Consider the following 22,555-nt stretch of genomic DNA (forward strand, 5'->3'; position numbering starts at 1 on the left):
TTGCTTCTGTTTTTTCTACCCACTCTAAAGGTGTTCCTGATATAGAAGCTTCCTCAGTGTTCCCTGTGTTGGTGTGTAAGACAGAAAGAAGATTGGTAAAAGAGTGCACTCATCCTCCCCTACAAACCAGAGGCTGATCGCATTAGGGAAAAGCTAGGGTTTGGCCTCACACAAGCAGTTTGCACTGTTGTCCAATCCCAGGTGGGGTGACCGCCTCTTCATTTCCTTTGATAGCAACTGCCTGTTGCGTGATGCAGTGTGGGTGTCCTCAGAGGTAACTACCTAAGTTTGCATACTTCCTCACTGACAGAACACTCCTGCCAGTGCCTCCAGGCCAGGGTGGTGGTATTGGTGGGAGGAGTAAGTAACCAAGTTTCACTTCCTTGCCTTGGAGACTCAGAGCCACAGCGGGCTGCTGTCTCACAGAGGGAGAGGGTGGCAGGAGCAGCCGAGTTGTCTCTCTCTGCCTCTGTGAAGGGCGCGAATGGGCAGAGCAGAACTTCTAGAAGGGAAGATGAGCACCCAGGATCCCTCAGATCTGTGGAGCAGATCCGATGGAGAAGCTGAGCTGCTGCAGGACTTGGGGTAAGGGAGCAGATCTCCTTTCAAAGTGCCTAGTGGGTGGACATTGACTCCGCACTCCCACCTTCATGCTTTGGTTAATGACTATCTTCAGAGCCTTGTTGCCCTCTGCCACTTCAACTGTTTATTTTTTTCCACTTTATTCATTTGTATCTGTTAAGTATCTTCCTGTTTGGGGCTAATTCCATTGCAAAAGCCTGCATTATTTTTCTAGATGTGAAAACAAGTAGGTTGAGAAAATAGAGAAAAAAATCAAATGCTGGACATTCTTTGAGAAGAGGGACAGAATTGGGATATAGAGGTGACGTTGCCTGACTTCCTTGATGTTGCTCTGGTTTGTGAATAAATGTGTTGTTCAAGAGTTTCCAGCACTGACCCAGGGACAGTAAAAGGACCATGTTGCTGGTAAGATAAACAGAAAGCCTACCCTACTGTAAGGGAGGGGGACTTTTTCAAAATATAGAGAATGAGGAAGTTTCTGCAGTAGTCTCGCTTGTATGTTTCTTTCTCCTGATACTGCATTTGGGAGTTTTATATTTTATGTATGTCCAGAGGGCCAACTTTGAGCCTTTAAATACCAACAATCCACGAAGAGGATAAAATTTCTTCTTCAAACAGGTAAGCATAGGTAGGTGGAGTCATTGGAGCTCTGTCTTTGAGAAGTGACCCAGATGACAACTCATCCGGGTATTTAATAAAAGAAGCAAGTATTACACAAGAGAGGAATTGGGGGTTTCCTAGAGAAACTGAACCTTCTGCCTAATGCACTGGGAATATCCCAATGAGGGTGGCTTTGGCACCTGTGCATGAGGAGAGGTAAAACCTGTACCTTCTGCCTGAGTAAATAGCTCTAAATCTTCATAACAATCCAATGACATGGGAGCTGTTGTCATCTTCATCTTACAAAGGATGAAAACAAGCACCAAACAGGTTTGAATAACTTGCTTGCTAGTCACACATCAATTACATAGCAAAGCTGGGCATCCAACCTGCCACGGGTTATGTCCTAAACCGAAGAAAAACCAAAATAGAATTGAAACCTCTCTGTGTTAACGCTGCAGAGATTGTATCTTTTTATGTTGTATTGCTGTAAAAGTTTATCAGTAATTCCTGTCTTTAGATTATAAAACTGAGGTCTTGGAATTGAACTCTACTTTCATTTGGCGAATCAGATAAAACAACTGGAATTTTCATTAAAGAAAACTCCCCTTATTAGGAAGCCAGAGCTCTAGAATCTCTCTATCCCTCTAGAATGAATCCCCAAACAGAAGAGGCAAAGGGCCCTTCTGTGAGCATCCAGCACAGTTTTCACCAAGTCCAAATGCTGAGGCTGAACTGTGGCCCGCAGTGCCTTATTGAACCATTAAGCTACAACGCTTTACATGTTCTGTTAACTGATTCCCAGCCCACTGTAATAGAAAACCCCGAAGGAGGAGACAGAAGAATTTATTCAATTCTGATCGTTTAGTTAAACAAACAATCCTAGAACCCAGAGTCCGTGGTTGAGTACTGTGGGAACACGCTTAGATGACAAAGATGAATTAGATGCTGTCTCTGTGCCCCACCACGATGCCAATAGCAAGAAGCAACTACAGGTGAACCCCATGGGGGAAATAGGACTGTGGACTGTGTCTTTCTTCCATGTGCAAAGAATCGACATTGAATACAAAACCGAGTCACACCACTTCCCTGCAAAAAAAGGATATATTCATGTCCAGATTTCCCTATTTCAGAAGGCCTGAACAATTATTAAACATGAGGATGATTTCTATAGCAATGGGCAACCTGCAGGCATCTGGGAAAACTGCTCTACAGTCCAGGTTCTTGACCTTGGCTGTGCTCTGGAACAACCCAATGAGCTTTTTCTTTCTTTAAAAAAAAAAAAAAAAACAAAAACAAACAAACAAACAAAAAACACTCCTGACACCCAAACCACAGACTTGACAAATGATTTCAGTATCTCTGAGGGTGGGCGTTTTCTTGTCAAACTCTCCAAGTAATTCCAAAGTGAGACCCTAGGTTGATGATCACTGCATAGAATATGTATCCACCAAATGCATTAGGTAAATGTCTTATTTTTCGTTTTAAGTCTGTTGGGTATGTACTTGAATCTTAAAAGTACTAATAAATGTTGATATTTTGTTTATTGGCTTAGGGGCGTTTCGATTAGCAACTTTATTAAGGTGTATTTTACATATCATAAAATGTACCCGTTTCAAGTGTACAATTCAAGACTTTTGACTAACTTTACAGAGTGATACAACTGTCACCATAAATCAGTTTTGGTACATTTCCGTTCTCCCAAAAAGAACTCTCAGATGTAGGGCTTCTTTAAGCATACTCAATAGTGTGCTGGAAAAACACCTGGGGTGAGTTGAGGGGTGGAGAAAGCCCTGATTTCAAGAATTTGCCTAATTCCCTGGTATAAATACTCCCACTATAGAAAATTTCAAGCTGCCAACAAGTTAACATCATTGAACTGAATATTTAATAATCAACTTGTGCCAGTACTTGCCCCTGCAGCATCTCACTGATACACTTTTTATAGATAACAATTTGAGAACCCTTGACAATGACTTGTTGCCTCTGCTAGAATACTGAACGTAACTCAAACATAATACTGACTTTTTCTTTGAATCTTTAACCACTGGTGAGATAGAATCTCTACCAAACCTTCTGATTAATTTAGTTTCCAAAATCTCCTTAAAAACAAAATGATTTAATGTAACTGATAGATAAAATTTGGCTGGTTTTAATGACTTAATTTTTCAATTATTTTGAAGAGGTTATTTGAGTAGTTAGATAAATCCTTACGTCTATATTTTTGATAGACATAAACAGATAAGTTAGTGGTTAAATTACAGAAATATCAGAAGTCTTTGTTCTTGGGCATCTGTTTTTTTCAGGCTCTGGAATATGTAAATCCTGTAAATTGAGCCCTGAACTGCAGCAAATCCGTCACTTGCCTTCCTAGGACATATACAACTTGCTCAGAGTACAGGTTTATTATTTTCTAAAATACCTAAATCAAGCAACACCATTCTTTTCCATGTCTCATTTACACAGTGGCAGCCTAAAAACGTTAATTTTATTTCATCTAAAATACATTCATGTGTCCAGAAGCAAAGGAGAAATAAAACCATCTTAAATTGTTGCTCAGCTTCGCTTACACTTTGCAGGGGAGGGTACGGGCTTAGGGGGAAGAGGGGTGTGGGGAGGGCAAGAAGTGAGGGGCATGGAGAATCAGGGGAGAGGAGGGAGGTGGACCATGAACCAGGAGATGGGTCAGGCTGTTTGTTGCTTGCAAAATGAAGAGATGGCAAAATTAAACAAGTAACAAATACTGGAGATATCACCTAAGTAACAAACTGGTAAAGAATAACTGAAAATTCCAGCGATTCTTTGGGTTTAACAAAGGTTACTATACTATTTCTACATATAGCTCTATATAAGTATAAATACAAAAGAAATAACATAAAATGAAAATATTTTAGCATACTTTACAATTAAATATTCAAATGATCTAGTCAGTCGTAACTCCATGTGAGAAACATAATAAACATTCTCTTTTTTAGATATTTTCTCAAATTGGAAGTTGTATAAGAAAGTGCCAGTGTTTGGCTGGGTTGACCAGTGCCAAATAACTAGATTTCAAGCTCTGAATATTTAAATTAGTTGACAGCGAATTCTTCACATATGAGAGAAGGTTAGAGTAGATCATGGAGCAGCAAACCTTTTTTTATAAAGGTCTGCGTAGTGAACGTTTTAGGCTTTGCAGGCCTTACAGTCTCTACCTCAACTACTCACATCTGCTGTTGTGCAAAAACTACAAGAGAACACAGAAACAAATGACCGTGATGGTGTTCAAACAAAACGTTATTTATATACTGAAATGTAAATTTCATGTAATTTTTATGAGTCACAAAGTATTCTTCTATTTCCCCCAAGCATTTCAAAATGCACAGCCATTCTTGGCTCCCGGTCCACACTAAAACAGGTATCTGGCAGGAATTGACCCTCAGCTGGTGATTTGCTGACCCAAGGAATAAATTATAACAAATAAAATGAGTCCCTATTATAAGGCAGGCATTTTGTAGACACTAGCTCTCATCTTCAAAAGGCACTGGTATTCCAGTTTTACATAGGAAGTGACTCAAGAGCAGGAAAATCAGGTTGCCTACAGTCTCGGAGAGTCTGTGTTCAAAACCCATGCTGACTTCACAAACCAGGTTGTTTCCCTGCTGTGATAGTCCTGATTTAGTGACCACCTACTATGCACCAGCACCATGCCATTCACATGCATAATGCCATTCACAAGAACACTTTCAATACGATATCACCATACTCATTTCATAGATGCAAAAGGTGACTTCAATAAGCTAAGTATACAATCCAGATCACAGACTTTGTAAGTAGTGGAGCTGAGAGACACACCTAGCAACTTACCCCAGAGCTTTCCACTGCGTGGTGCTGCTTTGTAGAGCCCACTGGTCAAAGGTATATATTCTAATCATGACAATTCGTAATTATTGGATGCTTGCCATGTGCCAAGCACTAGTTTAAGCCCTTTGCCCAGATGAACTTGTGTAATTCACATATTGCTGTGAGGTGGGTATTATTACTAATGTCATCCCCATTTACAGATAAGAAAAGTAAAGAACTGAGTTTTAATCACATGCACAAGTTTCCATTCTAATATACCTTCAAATCCAAGCGTTTTGCTCCAGAGCCTTCATGCTTGATGTAAACTAATGTAACCATTAATGTAAACTGGTTTTCATCAAATTTCTCTCATCTTATTATACAAGTACATGTTCGTAGTGCTTATTATAAACTGAGAGAAGCAAAGAAAGTTCTGTGACTATAACAAAGTTTACTGTAAAAGACATTATTCTTTCTATTCCTCACATAATATACATACACATGTACACAAAGCCAGGCCAGTATCCTAGTTAATCAGATGTTATTGAATTTTGTGTAGATTTCATTTTCAGGACTAGAAAAATTTATTCAGCTAAGAAACATATAGTAAAGTCAAAATTTCAGTGGAACCTGTTTACAGAGGTGTGACACCAACTACAGCAATACAGCTTGTTCCTCTTCTGTGCACAACTTTGTAATCTTGGATTCTAAAAACGGAAGGTGGTTCTTCTGTGGTTGTATAATTAGTACGTAACTAGTGTGCAGTTCCATCTCTTCTTAACTCAAATGAATTTCCTCTTCAGTTGTGGTGTTTTTCTGTTCCTCCGAAAGGTGACTTACTTCTACTTACAAGTGGAAATCTGTCCCACAGATTGTCCATGTTGGGTGGAGTAACTTTGTTTCATTCATTCACTCTTCTACTGGGTCATAGATCTATCTGTTGAATGATGACGCCAGGCAAGGCAGCATAGTGGAGACCACAATAAAGAAGGCATGGCTGTGCAGAGATGGAGGATTCATGTGCGTGTAGAGTTAGAATGCAGTGTTGTGCGGGCTGAGGGCTGTGACAGTGTCTAGATAAAACAACCTCCTATGGAAGGCTATTTCTCCACAGTGGAAGTGGAGAAGATGGCCTTGGAGCTGATATTATTTTTGTCAGTTGAAGTTAGAAAATGTGACATTTTCTACAGAGAAAACGGTATGAGTAAAGGAGTGATGGTAGCAAAATATGCAAGGATTCGGAATCGAAAAAGCTCACATGAACTCAAACCCGCCCAGTCCCCAGGACCCATCTGGTTTGTCAGCATTCAGGTGGTCTGGTTCTGGTCTCTACCTCCATCAGTCTCGTCCTATGAGAAGCTTCCACTTGACTTTTCTCTGGTAATTCTGCTTTCATGACCATACTCTTACACATTTCGTTAAAGCCTGCATTAATTTCTGGCTCCTACCAACTCCCCTAGAGGATAAATTCCTATTCTGAGCCCACAGACTTCTGGTTTCTACTCCCTGATAGAGGCCTGCCTCTACCAGGAGCACAGTGCCCACTGCTGGGCCTTATTGGTGTTCCTTGCTCACCACCTGCTTCTCTATGCTCATGCTCCCCCTGACCCTGACCACTAGCACCTGCCCCCATTATCTGTTGTTAGACCTTCTTTGTTTAAAAAATGTTTATAACTTTAAAAAGCATAAGAGTAATCCCTTGTTTTGATAACAGTATGATGGTTATGTAAAAGAATGTAACTTTTTTAGAAATGCATGTTGAATTATTTAGGGTTAAAGTGTCAAGATATCTGTAATTTAAAACTGCTCATCAAAAGACTCAAAATTAAATGTTGTATTAAAAATGTGGCAAAAGGTTAAAAATTCTTCTGCCTAAAATATGGGTATTATTTAAATGCAGTAACATTCATGCTATTTTTCTATTTTCCAGTATATCTGAAATTATTTATAATAAATAGTTGAAAATAATAGTTATATATTAATTATTAAAAATTAGAGAAATAAAGAGAAGCATCAAAATATAAAGAAAAGCATTTAAATGTCAGTCATGTACTACCACCTAAAATAACATTGTTCATCTCGATTCCAGTTTTTAAAAAATGTTTTACTGTACACACATGCACACATATACAGAGATTAAATTGTAATCATATAATATGTATAATTTTGCTTTTGTTTTTTGGTAGGATATTTTTCCATCATCTCCTTGATCTGTCTCCAAGTAGGCTCTTGTTTCCCTCTGAAAGCATGGATATTTGGGTTGATCTAGATTCCAGAGGGCCTAAAATAGATTTGGTCAGTGAACAATGTGGACGTACTGAAGGTTTGTAGGAATGTGGAAGTACATAGTCACCATGTTTTGGTTTTAGGTAGATTAATCTGGTAGTTCAGCATGATGGGTGGCAAGGGGCTAGAGCCAAGACAATGAGTTAGTGAGGAAGTTTGCAGATTGGTGAGTAGGAAACTAGAGTGCCGACCTGGGAATAGTCAGGAAGGAACAAGGGTAGAATCCAGTCATTCCATTGAGCTAAGCAAAATAAGCGATTCATGTCCAAACAAAACTAATTCTACTGCTTTTGTGTACATTTTCAAAATGGTATCAGAGAAATTTTGAAAACCTTAATGTCTCACAAATATAACTCATTGTTTGCTTTATCATTATAAATTTCTAAATTTTCCTGGATTTCATGTTACTGCTCCTAGAGTTCTGACTTATACAAGTTGATGGTATGTTTTGGGTTGATTCACCAGATAATCTTGAAACCATTTTGCAGATGTCGGTCCTGAGGTACTAAGAGGTTTGGCCACCTGCTTTAGGCTAGAGCACAGTAAACTCCTTTTAATGGTGAACTCCTTAGGAGCAGGACAGTGGGTTATTCATCTTTGCCTTCTCCACCCGAGCATACCACTTGATAAAGAGCAGATGTTTAAATGTTTGTTGAATTGCCCCAAGTTGAGTCAAGGCCAAGACCAGAACTCAAGCCTCCTGACTTAAGCCAGTGAGCTTTCCATTGCACCAACGCTGATGATGTACTTGCATCCATCACTTTCAGACTCAGTCCTCTTATGTCCGGCGGTTTTTACTAATGGAATAAACTGACATTGGTTAGAGGTATTGCCTGAACCATGGAATAGAGAAGAGATAACTAATGAAACAAGAATCTGCCTGTATTTTTTACAGACCCCTACAAGCTCTTTCTTGTAGCTGAAGCTTCCAGAAAGTGACCCTCTCTGTCTCCTATACTAGCCCACAATGGTAGGTTGTCAATGGCAACCACAGTTCGAAGACAATTACCCTGAACCAGCACTTTATGAGGTATAAGTTACAAGAGTAACCATAGTAAGCCCAGAGTCAAGCTTGATTTTACTTGAAGGTGAGCCCTCTTAAGAGAACCTCTGATTTTAATTCCCTGCCTAGTCATTCTAGACCTTTTCAAGGTTTTTTCCAGTCCAAATAAAATGGTCCCTGAGCCTCATTTACTGGGGAGCAGTGGTGCTCTTTTGGTCTTGCAGCCATTCCTGCACTGTGAAGGCTTCCCTGGGGACCGAACAGAAGGATCTCAGCACAATGAGATGCGGTTTTCACTCCTCCCCCAAGTTGTGGCTCTGTTCCTCAGGTCTGTCCATCTGACTTCCCTGGGTATGTTGGTCCATCTCTGAGTCAGGCTCTGTGGATTTTTCTTTATCTTTAAAGACACATCTTTGTCTTTCATTGTTTTCTCTGCCCCTGTCTCCTGGATCATTCTTTGGGTCTGCATGTGTGTTCCCTAAGTCTCTGTCTCCATGTGCTTCTGGCTATCTGTGTGAGCTGGCGGGTCTATCTTGATCTCAGTTTTGTGTCTCTATCTTTCTATCTGTCTGTATGCAGCTCTTTGACTTTTTTGTCTCTGAGTCTTTGTGCCACTCTGTCTCTGAACCTCTGAGTCTCCATCTCTGTCTGTCTCTGTGTTTTCGTCTTCCAGAGCTTCTTGCCTCATTCCTCAGACTTCTTCACAAACAGGTTCATCCTGATCCCAAACTACTACAGAATTCTCTCCTCCCTTTCAGTTTTGATTTCCATTAGCTGAGCCTTGACTCCCACCAAAAAACTTGGGACCTGCCTTTAACTCACAGATCAATGAGATATTTACATGCTCTGCCTCCATCATCACTCAGTTCTGTTTTCTAAAGGCTGGGGCAGCTGATCTCACCATTTAGCTCTGCTCTTAGCTCATGTGAACATGGGCATTTAGAAAAGTAATTTTGAAAGATACAGCCCTGCTGGTTCCATCACAGAAACCTCCCTATTGGAGAGACTCTGAAGAATCTCTTTGGCCTCCCCTGTATATAACACTACACCTGTATGAAACCATGTAAGAACTTCCAAAATCCTTTATAAGGCCTCTGCTTGATTCTCTCTATTTGAACAGGTCCATTGCTATTATCAATGGAAAAATAAGCCCACACTTGTGAACATGTGACTTAACGGGCTTGTGTGAGCAACACCATCTTTCTTATATATGTCACGACCCAATTCTAATAGAAATTACAGCACTGGTAGCTCTTGAGTTACATAAGACACCCTAAACCCATGATTTCTAATGGCATAGAGGGCCAAATGCTTTACCTTCCACAAAATCAAAGTATCTAGCACCGACCCTATGAACAAATGAGCACGAATGAAATCAGCAGCCAAGCAATCCCATGGAATAGTTCAAGTGGTAAGAACAGATTAACCCTTAGAGTGTGAATACTTAACAGATTCATCTTATGTTCTACCACCATTGTGTTCAGAAAGATTGTGAGGCTAAGTATAGGCTCAGGAAGAAAGACACATCAATTAGCTGTGCCATGTATCACCTTAGAGAAGGGGTGTGGCACATATGTTATGCATTTGTCATCTTTGGTCTAGATAGTTCAGAGGGGTGTCAGTGTCATATAAAAGTGAGAACAACTTTGAAAATGAAGAAATAAGAGAAAATTTTCTAAAGAAGAATGCTTTTGTTGGCTGTTCAATTCCAGAGCATTTTGGCTGCTTTCCCAGAATCAGGAATTTTTGTTCCCACTTTGGGTTGAAATGTATGTCCTCTTTATAACTCTGATGAAACAGAATTGAGGTTCTATTTCATGTATCTTTTCCAGGCAGGGAAAAATATATCAATAAATATGTGAATAATCTATAGACATGAGTTACTAAGAAATTTTGTCATCAAGAAATGTACTATCTAAATGGATGTGTGGCATATGTTTTAAAGTGCAAGATTGCTTTCTGTGTCCACCAGTTCTTTCAGAGTTATTTTTCATCACTCCCCAGCAGGGACTCTGTGCTCCAGTTAGGCATTTGGTTGCCCGTATACACCAAGCACATGTCAACTCCGGTGCCTTTGCTTATGTCATTTCTCCTCTCAGAATGCCTCTCACTGCCTAATGAAACCTATATTCATTCTTCAAACTGCAGTTAATCATCTTCCTGCTCCATGAAGTTTTCCCTGATCATTCCAGCCCACTGTGAGCTCCCGTTCCTATGCTATAATATCTACTGTCCACATCACTAAGATAGCAGCTATTTGGTGATTCTTATACGTTAACCTGCAGATCCTTCTCTTTTCCATTCTGTTGGTACTGAAAAGTCACTTAGTACTTTGCTTTGCCCTTCTCTTCAGAGGCCAAATTCTGTGAACTTGAACTGTTCACATTATTGAAGTGAATTAAAGTTTTGAGGCCCAAGAGTCCTTCCCATGCATGCTCCTCAAACTCTAAACTGCATAGCAATCACATGAGACTTAGCAAATTGAGGGAGGGGCCTGAGGTTGTGTGTGGTCCAGGTTGGCTGCTCATTAGCATCTCTTTTCACTTGGCATTTCCCAGTAGTAAAAAGTTTCTTATTACACTTGATTTTAAAACCATCACTCTTATAAGTGCAGATGAGGAAAATGACCTAATTGGAAGTTTTAATCATCAGTAAGTCCAGTGTGAATCAGCTGCATGATGCAATTGTGAAGAAACTAATGCAATCTCAGGCTGCTTTATGTGTGCCCAGCAGCCAGAATAAGGGAGCTCCTGTGCTGCTTTGTTTTGCAGGTTAGAGCTTAATGTTAAGGTAGGTTTTTTAAGTTTGAAAGGTTTTCAGAGGAGATGAGGTCTCTGGGTGATAAGGTCCCTGGATGATAAAGGAACTGAAAGCATGTCATAAAAGGAAAAGTTGAAGATGATGGAAAGAGAAGAATGTGCATTCTAAATGCTTTCAACTCTTTCTACATGTGTCATCTATGTAACTCCAAGGAGTAGCTCTGAAACCATCTGCTGAAAGCCATACAGCAAAAAAAATGGCAATTCAATGTAGCCCAAGAGTTTTCTAACCATGAATCATGAACATATGGACTGAGCTTGCCTATACAAGTACTGAGTTCCCCATCATTAGCAATATGTAGGCAAAGATTGGATGAGTCCTAACGAGTTTAGAAATTATTCAAACACTGTGGTTGTGCATTTCTGACAAGATCCCAGGTGATGCTGATGCTGTTGGTCCATACTTTGAGTAGCAAAGCTTTGCATTGTTGTTCAAACACTAGGTACAACCCGTTAGTAGGCTTAAAGTGAATTTAATGGGTCACATGAATATTTGTTCAAAATAAAGAGAAAAGAAAATTTTCAAGTTAATAGCCTATAGAAAGATAGGTGTTATGTCCTGTAACTTTTTGTTTTGTGTGTGTGCGTTTGTGACATATGTATGTTTATATATACACAGAGTGATATAAAATGTATTTTATACTGTGAGTCAATTCAAAAAATTTAAAAGCCTCTCCTTTAAAGAACAGAACAAATGAGGTATAAAGTTAGATTAGTAAATTAAAACAATAAAACCCAATGGGATAAGAAACTATGAAAGTTCCACTATTCTGGAGGAATTTTCCAGAAGATTCTAGCTCAAAGAGGCCCCAGAATGAAAGGAAAGGAAGCTGAACTGAGGACCAGCTTTCCGGATCCAGCCTGTCTGCATTTTCTGTGGCTGAGTTTATTTTCTATATCTTACTAAAAGGCAGCTATGAAAATTCTTTGGTGGGTGGGTGTTTCCTAGTTTTTTATTGTATCATGGAAAGGATAATATCACTGTTTCCTTCAAGTTGAATTGCTGGTTTTCATAATCTTATAAACCCAGTACAAATATTCCTTTGGAGCTTGACTAGTCTTTTCTCTGTTGACTCTATCAGCCCTAGACATAATTATGGCAATGTGTGGGCCTTGGGGAAAATGGAGACTATAACATTCTTTCTAATAGTTTCTTGCTCTTTTTTGCTTCTTCAGGGAAAATGAGACTAGAAGAATTTTTTTTTTTTTTTTAGTTTCAAAAAATGAACCTATTCCCAACTTCATAACAGTGTGTTCCTACCACTTTGCACAATGTCTGGCATATTCATAATACATTGTTTAATTTAGCAAATCTAGCTCATTTTTTTTCTGTAAAAGTTAAAGAATTGCATAAAAAGTTTATAAAAGAAGAAAATTGTTCCAATACATGAAAATAAGAAGGTTTGCTGGCCAGCCGCAGAGACTCACAATTGTAATCCCAACACTTTGGGAGGCTGAGGTTGGCGGGTCACCTGAGGTCAGCAGTTTGAGACCAGCCTGGCCAATATGGTGAAACCCTGTCTCTACTAAAAATACAAAAATTAGCCAGGTGTGGTGATGCACACCTGTAGTCCCACCTACTCAGAAGGCTGAGGCAGGAGAATTGCTTGAACCTGGGAGGTGGAGGTTGCAGTGAGCCGAGATGGCACCATTGCACTCCAGCCTGGGTGACAAGAGCGAAACTTCATCTCGAAAAAAAAAAGGAAAGTTTTTTTCCTACGCATTCTTACTAGTCACCTTGATGGATGAGAAAACTCAGGTTGCTGCTTGCCAGGGGGTCACATAGTGAATAAGTTAAAAATTGTTGGAGCAGATGGACTACCTGAGGGAACGACCAGAGACAAAGGCATGGCCTCTCCTCACCAACAACTATAAAAATTTCATTACCAATCACATTGAGAAGCTGAAAATAGTTTTTCTATACTATCGAGAATTTTTTTTTAAAGTGTTCTAGATGAAAGACTTAATTATCATTCCATTCCCTCTATAGGAAATTATATTATTAAATTATTACATGAAGAGACAATCAAAGACCAGACAGCAAAACTATAGAGAAAAAAATTATAAGGTTTGATTCAACAGTTAATTAATAAAAATAAGTTATTTTCTCTGTGTTGTGATGTTTGTGATATTTTTCAGTTTTTAAAATTTGTAATCTGTGATTTCTCGTTTTAAATAAATATTCCTTTCTTTTTTGTAATTTTGTGTAATTTTTCTTAAAGAGACCTCTAGATTTTATAAGCTTCAAGACCATTCAAATCTGCCTCTTATCTCTAATAATTGGAATATTAAATTTTTTTTTAATTGAATATAGTTCTGGACCAGCACAGTGGCTCACACTTGTAATCCCAGCACTTTGGGAGGCCAAGGCGGGCAGATGACCTGAGGTGAGGAGTTCGAGACCAGCCTGGCCAACATGGTGAAACCCCATTTCTACTAAAAATACAAAAATTACCCAGGCATGGTGGCACATGCCTGTAGTCTCAGCTACTAGGGAAGCTGAGGCATGAGAACTGCTTGAACCCAGGAGGCAGAGGTTGCAGTGAGCCGAGATTGTGCCACTGCACTCCAGCCTGGGCGACAGAGCAAGAATCCATCTAGGAAAAAAAAAAAAATCTAATATAGATCTAATTATAGAAACTTTAAGGTTCATGCAATTAGATTTTATGTAATGAGCTATTGAACATGCATATTAAGCCACAGGTGGCTCTATAAACATCAAACAAGGAACTGTCAGTATCCAGTGCCACATATACAGCCTCAATGTCCTCCAGCTTCATCTCTCACCATGCCCGACTGTTGTCCTTCATCACTCACTTTGAATTCTCACATGACTGCATGATATTCTGATTCTCACATGACTGTCTGGCATTCTCTCACTTCTAGGTCTTTGCTGCTGCTATTCCCTCCCACGTTATATCTCCTTGAACAACTACTACTCCAAACCCCACCAGACTCCTAATGGGAAAAAGCCAAACTCTCTCTTCCTCTCTCTTTCTCTCTCTCAATCTTCACCTAAGTGCCTAGGCCAGTCCAAGTACTCAATAAGCAGTAGTTGAATAAATGAAGGAAAAAGACAAATTATTAACAAGGTTATCTCTGGAAGTTGGATTAAGGAAAAAATTAGCTATTTTCTTTTTTTCTAATTAAATTTGTAGTTACTCAATATAGAAATCTTTTTTTTTTTCATTAGAATAAGCTAAATTAGAAAAATCTGATCAAGCTAAAGTCCCCTTTGAACCAATTCTGGTTTCTTCTACAAAGAAAATCATACTTATGAATTTGGTATATATTTTTTTAAACTCTTATTTTATGTTTTTATATATCTTAATATGCAAGTGCATTTTTGTTGTTGATTTTTTATAGGGGAACGTGTTAAAACTAAGTGGTAGCATTTGGTGCCTGCAACTAGTTCTTCTAGCTTTACAATATATGTTGGGATCTATCAACTTTGGTGTGTGTGTGTATACACGCACATCTTCAGTGATTCTCAGTGGAAGGAGGGGGTTGTGATTGACATCATGAACAAGATAATTCTTGGTTCTTCAAGACTGTATCATTTGTAGGATGTTAAGCATCCCTGACACCCTCTCACAAAATAACAATAGCACCCCACCTCCCTGCCCTCATTGTCTGGCAACCAAAAATATGCTCACGCCTTTTCAAACACTTCTGATTAACTTTTTACATAATCTCATCCTTTTAGCACTCAGCTTTATTTATCATCTCCATGTTGATGGACATTTAGGATGACTCTAGATTTTTTACTCTTACAAACAATTCTGCAGTGAACACCCTTGTTCATATTTTCTTCTGCTCACGTGTGGGTGTTTCACTAGGTGGAAACTAGAAGAGGAATCACTGGTCATATGTGCAGGTTCAGTTACACCCTATGTGCTAAATTCCCCTCCAACTTAGACCCTTATCAACAATGGACAATAATAGCCATTGCCCAAATTCTCCAATACTTAATACTATCTAACCCTTTCATTATAACTGATCTGGTGGATAGAGAAAAATATCACATTATTCTTTTAATCTGCATTTCTCTGATTAACAGTGAGATTATTTATTTGAAACACATCTTTCCTCTTCTGAAAAACACATATACTTTCTCTTCTTTACATGTGTATGTTTTGATCTTTACTATATATCCTTTATAATCAGAATAAAAGGTAATACACACTTAAAAAAAAAACAAACAGGTTATCTTTCAAGACCTATACAGATGTTGGCTCATTCATGGAATCTGATTTTGATCCTTCTTCTCAGAACATCCCTTGGGTACTTTATTCTCTCTTGAATATCGTTTGCAATATGCTTGTCTTATCCTCCTGACTAGATTAATGGTTACTTGTCACCCAGTATGTGGCTTTTTCATTTTTGTTCCCTTTGACCTGCTTAGCACAATGCCTTGCATGGATTTGAAGCAATGATTGAAGGCAGAAAAGGTTGATTATGCGAAAACTACCAACTTAACTCTATTTTTAACTTTTATGGACACAGTCTTGAGTCATCCTTATCAAAACTGGACATATTTCTACAAAGGATACACAATGTCATTAGGATATATATTCACTCCCCTGGAAGAAATGCTCATCAGAATGTTCCTGGAAAGGAACGCTTAACTCAATTAAAAGGGGAAGTTTAGGTTTTTATGGAAAAGCTATTTGGGGAATGAAGATCCTTATTGCACCGTTGACATCATGGAATGTAGGTGGCTGCCTGGAAAGCTCTATACTGGGCTTGCCCAGGCCCTGGAGTCTGTAGAATCCTGAAAAGGCAATATTGACTCAAGCAAAGCTGCCACCAAGGAATTGCAGTCTCCAAGATTTTTCCAGACTGCAGCATAGTGTGATTCTTCCTGCATTATATTCAAGTATTTCTTATGTATTTATGGTATATAGTTATTGTTTTTTAAGTTATCATTAAAACATTATTAGTAAAAACTGTTATCAGGCTATAATTAGATGTTAGAAGAATTCTATAAATGCTTTAAACACAAGCTTCCAATTCTATTGAAAATAATCCAAAGGAATGTCCAAATCCTTTAAATGTTTTGGAATTTTACGAATCAAATATTGCTTTAAATAAACAACTGTTATCAGGCTATATAACTAGATGTCAGAAGAATTCTATAAATGCTTTAAACAAAAACTTCCAATTCTATTGAAAAGAATCCAAAGGAATGTCCAAATTCTTTAAATGTTTTGGAATTTTGCGAATCAAATATTGCTTTAAATAAACAATCTACTGGCTCAAACTGAAACATATGCTGAAATGTTTATTATAAAATTAATTATTGGCAAAATATATCTAAGTTTTAATAACTTTGTAGAAACTCCACCTATCAAAAAGAATTAGAATTTTGGCTTCAGTTGAACTTGAAGTTTATTATTGCTTCACTTACAATTCTTCCAATTGTTCTTTGAAAGCATTTTGTGGTGAACAGATTTGAACTTGTCTGGGAATCAGTTCAATGAATGGAGCTGCTTTGGGTAAATAGCTCTGTGATTATTCTTATAAAATGTGTTTCATGCCATTGCTTTCAGCTAGCAAGTATATTTCTAATATAGGATGAAAGCATCTCTGCCCCAAAGATAAAATATGCTAAGAAACATGCATTAGGAAATACAGATTTAGAAAATAGGTATCCTGGAGACTTATATAGAAACTTCCTTCCACAGATGCACTTACGTTTACTCTTTATTACTCAGGCTAAAATTTTATGCCACAGGGATGTCACAGTGGATGCCAGTGTGGTTCGTGACAGCAAGATCCCTTAATGCCAGAACAGGGCTATTCCTCAAAGCGTTTTTACACTATACATACCTCTTTAATAGCATTTAGTTCATCACACTGACACTTGTATAATTGCCTGTCTCTTTCATCTTCACTGACCTAAACTGTGGTCCCTAGCAGTCAGCAACTACCCCTGCTATCTAGCTTTCTGTTATCTAATCTAAATAAAAAGTAACAAAAATTATATTTGAGCAATAAGAAAATCATGCCACAGAGAGTAAACTGAAAGCTACGGCTTTGTGGATCTCAATGGCTTCCTGGTAGCAATTAATGCATACTAAGCACAGGCTTTATGGAGCACATCACCCGTGTTAATGTGTGCAGGACTCACAACTGGCCTATGCGGTATGCCTACTTGTCATACTATTTTATTTATTTATTTATTTATTATTATTTTTTTGAGACGGAGTCTCGCTCTGTCTCCCAGGCTGGAGTGCAGTGGCCTGATCTCGGCTCACTACAACCTCCACCTCCCAGGTTCAAGCGACTCTCCTGCCTCAGCCTCCTGAGTAGCTGGGACTACAGGCATCCGCCACCACTCCCGGCTAATTTTTGTATTTTTAGTGGAGACGGGGTTTCACCATATTGGCCAGGCTGGTCTCGAACTCCTGACCTTGTGATCTGCCCACCTCGGCCTCCCAAAGTGCTGGGATTACAGGCTTGAGCCACTGCGCCCGGCCTTGTCATACTATTTTAAACATGAGGAATCAAAGCTCAGATTTGTTAAGTAACATGTCCAAGGCCATACAGCTAGTAAGAGGTACCAACTGGATTGGAATCCAGGCAAAGCAACCCCCGGGGCCACAATCCTAATCATCACATTGCATGCCTCTATGACATCGTTTAAAAGAATGTGAATGACCTGTTATTGGAGAAAAGAAAGATGGTGCAGAGCAATATGCCTAGAAAATAAAAAGAATAAATAATGCTCTTATGTTTGTAGAATCAGGAGTGGGGGTACACACCCAATGCCTCTAGATATGTAGACAATCTTTTTTTTTTTTTTTTTTTTTGAGATAGAGTCTCACTCTGTCACCCAGGCTGGAGTGCAGGGGCGCGATCTCGGCTCACTGCAAGCTCCGCCTCCTGGGTTCATGCCATTCTCCTGCCTCAGCCTCCTGAGTAGCTGGGACTACAGGCACCTGCCACCATGCCTGGCTAAATTTTTGGTAATTTTAGTAGAGATGGGGTTTCACTGTGTTAACCAGGATAGTCTCAATCTCCTGACCTTGTGATCCTCCCACCATGTGTAGACTATCTCTTAAGAGGAAGCACAGGAAAATGGTTACCATAGTGTCCTCTAGGAAAGGAGCAGAGAGCCTGAAGGCCAAGGGTGAGGAAAACATGTTTTGCTATGTCTCCTTTTGGACAAGTTGGACTTTTTTTTTTTTTTTTTTTTTTTTTTTTTTTTTTTTTTTTTTTTACCATAGATATATATTACCTTTTCTAAAACACAAAGATCAATTTGAATCTCCTTGTGGCATTCCCTAGCTCTTCAGATGTTTGTCAGGCTGAAACAGTACTTGATGGCATTTATTTCATACTATAATTGCTTCCATCCAGCTTCGTTTCACTCATGACAATAGACTTTAGTATTATAGCTCAGAGGTTAAGCCATGAAAAAGTACCACACTTGAAAAAGAGTGTGAGAAAACAAAAAAGAAAAAAGGAAGAGGCAATTTGTCAAAGCCTATTTTGACTTGGACTTTAAACCAATTCTGATTACAAAGCAACACTGTATTAGTTTGTGAGGGCTGCTATAACGAAGAACCACAGCCTGGGCAGCTGACTATAAGAAATCCATTGCCTCATAGTTCTGAAGGCTCAAAGTTGGAAATCAAGGTGTCAACAGGATTGGTTCCTTCCAAGGGTCATGAGGGAGAATCTATTCCAGGTCTCTTCCCGTGGCTTGCAAGTGACTGTCATGTTCATGTGGTGGTCTCCCCATAGGCAAGTCTGTCTCCTGATTTTCCCTTTTACAAGAGGAAACCAATCATATTGAATTAGGGTTCACTCTAATGACCTCTTTTTTTTTTTTTTTTTGAGATGGAATTTCACTCTGTTGCCCAGGCTGGCGTGCAATGGCATGATCTTGGCTCATTGCAACCTCCGTCCGCCAGGTTCAAGTGATTCTGCTGCCTCAGCCTCCCGAGTAGCTGGGATTACAGGCGCCTGCCACCATGTCAGGCTAATTTTTGTGTTTTTAATGGAGACGGAGTGTCACCATGTTGGCCAGGCTGGTCTCAAACCCCTGACCTTAAGTGATCTGCCTGCCTCGGCCTCCCAAAGTGCTGGAATTACAGGCGTGAGCCGCCACACCCAGCCATGGCCTCATTTTAACTTGGTAAAGACCCTGTCTCCAAACAAGGTCACATTTTGAGGTACTGGGAGGTTAGCCCTTCAACATAAGAACCTTCAGGACACAATTCAACCCATGTCACACTACTACTAGTCAACTCCGTGCTCTCCTTTCAACCCCACCCAGCAATTTCCTTGTCCTGATGTTGAGAGCTGAATCTCTGGGCTACTTATCTTGAAGAATGTTGCTAGCTAATCTTTGCGAGGAAAAGCCAGTGCAGGGGAGTCATGCCATGGTTTGGCCTGAGTGAAAGCGCTGTTCCCTCTTTTCTAGGTGGTATCACGGCAACCTCACGCGCCATGCTGCCGAAGCTCTTCTCCTCTCAAATGGGTGTGACGGCAGCTACCTTCTGCGGGACAGCAATGAGACCACTGGGCTGTACTCTCTCTCCGTTAGGTAAGGTGCTTCAGGGCTCTATGACTTCAGCATGGGCTCCTCTGTCACTTACTGACTTTATCATCACTCAAACTGTCAGATAGCAAAACTTCCCAATTCCTGTTAGACCACCAAGTTAAAGGATTCCAAACTCTAAATGATAAAGGTAAAAAAAAATTCCTGCTCCATTCATTAGCAGGAAAAAAATTGTTAGAGCTGGAGGAGACATGAGGAATTATTTGATACAAACCTTTCATGGGGCTGTTGAAGAATCTGAAACCCAAAGCGGTGGAATGTCTGGTACTCCAAAAATCAACAATAGAAACAGTGCCAGAATCCAGATTCCTGACACCTGGCTGAGTGCCCTTTTCACTATTCCCTGATTTATCTGTAAATGCAGAATGGATTTATGACTGTACAGCTTTCATAGTCACAACCTCAAGCAGGTAATATGCAACTTTACAATTTTTCCTATAGTGTGCTAACTTTTCTTTTTTTTTTTTAAATTTATTTATTATTATTATACTTTAAGTTGTAGGGTACATGTGCATAACGTGCAGGTTTGTTACATATGTATACTTGTGCCATGTTGGTGTGCTGCACCCATCAACTCGTCATTTACATCAGGTATAACTCCCAATGCAATCCCTCCCCCCTCCCCACTCCCCCCTCCCCATGATAGGCCCCGGTGTGTGATGTTCCCCTTCCTGAGTCCAAGTGATCTCATTGTTCAGTTCCCACCTATGAGTGAGAACATGTGGTGTTTGGTTTTCTGTTCTTGTGATAGTTTGCTAAGAATGATGGTTTCCAGCTGCATCCATGTCCCTACAAAGGACACAAACTCATCCTTTTTTATGGCTGCATAGTATTCCATGGTGTATATGTGCCACATTTTCTTAAACCAGTCTGTCACTGATGGACATTTGGGTTGATTCCAAGTCTTTGCTATTGTGAATAGTGCTGCAATAAACATACGTGTGCATGTGTCTTTATAGCAGCATAATTTATAATCCTTTGGGTATATACCCAGTAATGGGATGGCTGGGTCATATGGTACATCTAGTTCTAGATCCTTGAGGAATCGCCATACTAAGCAACTTCAGCAAAGTCTCAGGATACAAAATTAATGTGCAAAAATCACAAGCATTCTTATACACCAGTAACAGACAAACAGAGAGCCAAATCAGGAATGAACTTCCATTCACAATTGCTTCAAAGAGAATAAAATACCTAGGAATCCAACTGACAAGGGATGTAAAGGACCTCTTCAAGGAGAACTACAAACCACTGCTCAGTGAAATCAAAGAGGACACAAACAAATGGAAGAACATACCATGCTCATGGATGGGAAGAATCAATATCATGAAAATGGCCATACTGCCCAAGGTAATTTATAGATTCAATGCCATCCCCATCAAGCTACCAATGAGTTTCTTCACAGAATTGGAAAAAACTGCTTTAAAGTTCATATGGAACCAAAAAAGAGCCCGCATCTCTAAGACAATCCTAAGTCAAAAGAACAAAGCTGGAGGCATCACGCTACCTGACTTCAAACTATACTACAAGGCTACAGTAACCAAAACAGCATGGTACTGGTACCAAAACAGAGATATAGACCAATGGAACAGAACAGAGTCCTCAGAAATAATACCACACATCTACAGCCATTTGATCTTTGACAAACCTGAGAGAAACAAGAAATGGGGAAAGGATTCCCTATTTAATAAATGGTGCTGGGAAAATTGGCTAGCCATAAGTAGAAAGCTGGAACTGGATCCTTTCCTTACTCCTTATACGAAAATTAATTCAAGATGGATTAGAGACTTAAATGTTAGACCTAATACCATAAAAATCCTAGAGGAAAACCTAGGTAGTACCATTCAGGACATAGGCATGGGCAAAGACTTCATGTCTAAAACACCAAAAGCAACGGCAGCAAAAGCCAAAATTGACAAATGGGATCTCATTAAACTAAAGAGCTTCTGCACAGCAAAAGAAACTACCATCAGAGTGAACAGGCAACCTACAGAATGGGAGAAAATTTTTGCAATCTACTCGTCTGACAAAGGGTTAATATCCAGAACCTACAAAGAACTCAAACAAATTTACAAGAAAAAAACAAACAACCCCATCAAAAAGTGGGCAAAGGATATGAACAGACATTTCTCAAAAGAAGACATTCATACAGCCAACAGACACATGAAAAAATGCTCATCATCACTGGCCATCAGAGAAATGCAAATCAAAACCACAATGAGATACCATCTCACACCAGTTAGAATGGCGATCATTAAAAAGTCAGGAAACAACAGGTGCTGGAGAGGATGTGGAGAAATAGGAACACTTTTACACTGTTGGTGGGCTAACTTTTCTTATTGAGTCTCCATTTCTCCCAAATGGTAAGAAAGTTAATCCAGTCCCCACCAGGTTCACCCAGGCAATTGCAATCATTGTCCAGACCTTTCAGGTCCTCCCCACCCCACACCCGCTTCTTCCTGGCTGGCACCCCAGATCAGAGAGGCTGACCGAGCTTCTGGTAGTCAGGGGAGGTGGCTGGTTCTCAGCCAGGATCTGACACTCTGCCTTCCACTGACATGTAGCACGTTTTCTTGGGTTCTTAGGCACTTCTCCATGGATTAGGCAGCGGATATGAGGACTCCATGAAATTTCCCTCAGCCACCCACCCATTAAGCTCAAACTGTTATTGTGTTACCGTTCTGATGGCACTTCCATATCCCATGGAGAGTCACTCTTCCCTTCATAGTGCAGTCCCTCAAGCTAATCTGGCCTCAGAGGCTCTCTCACTTCTTTTCCACTCTGCACGGTCACTACTTGTCACTAACTCAGTAGCAGCCTTCACACTCTGTCTTTGGGCTCCGGGCCTTGCCTCTATATTCATTTTCTATG

At 39.6% G+C, this 22,555-nt stretch overlaps 1 protein-coding gene across 2 annotated transcripts in view; it reads left to right on the forward strand.

Moving 5' to 3' along the window:
• The first annotated feature begins 417 nt into the window (after positions 1–417).
• DAPP1 (dual adaptor of phosphotyrosine and 3-phosphoinositides 1) overlaps positions 418–22,555 on the forward strand; it is a 59,067-nt gene continuing 36,929 nt past the window's right edge. For both annotated transcript variants that reach the window (XM_015450684.4, XM_005555532.5), the window contains exons 1-2: positions 418–585; positions 19,547–19,669. In XM_015450684.4, coding sequence (XP_015306170.1) covers positions 485–585; positions 19,547–19,669 — 224 coding nt within the window. In that variant the 5' untranslated portion in view covers positions 418–484. The remainder of the gene's footprint in view (positions 586–19,546; positions 19,670–22,555) is intronic.

The sequence above is a fragment of the Macaca fascicularis genome, chromosome 5 (genome assembly GCF_037993035.2).
Source record: "Macaca fascicularis isolate 582-1 chromosome 5, T2T-MFA8v1.1".
Classification (NCBI taxonomy): domain Eukaryota; kingdom Metazoa; phylum Chordata; class Mammalia; order Primates; family Cercopithecidae; genus Macaca; species Macaca fascicularis.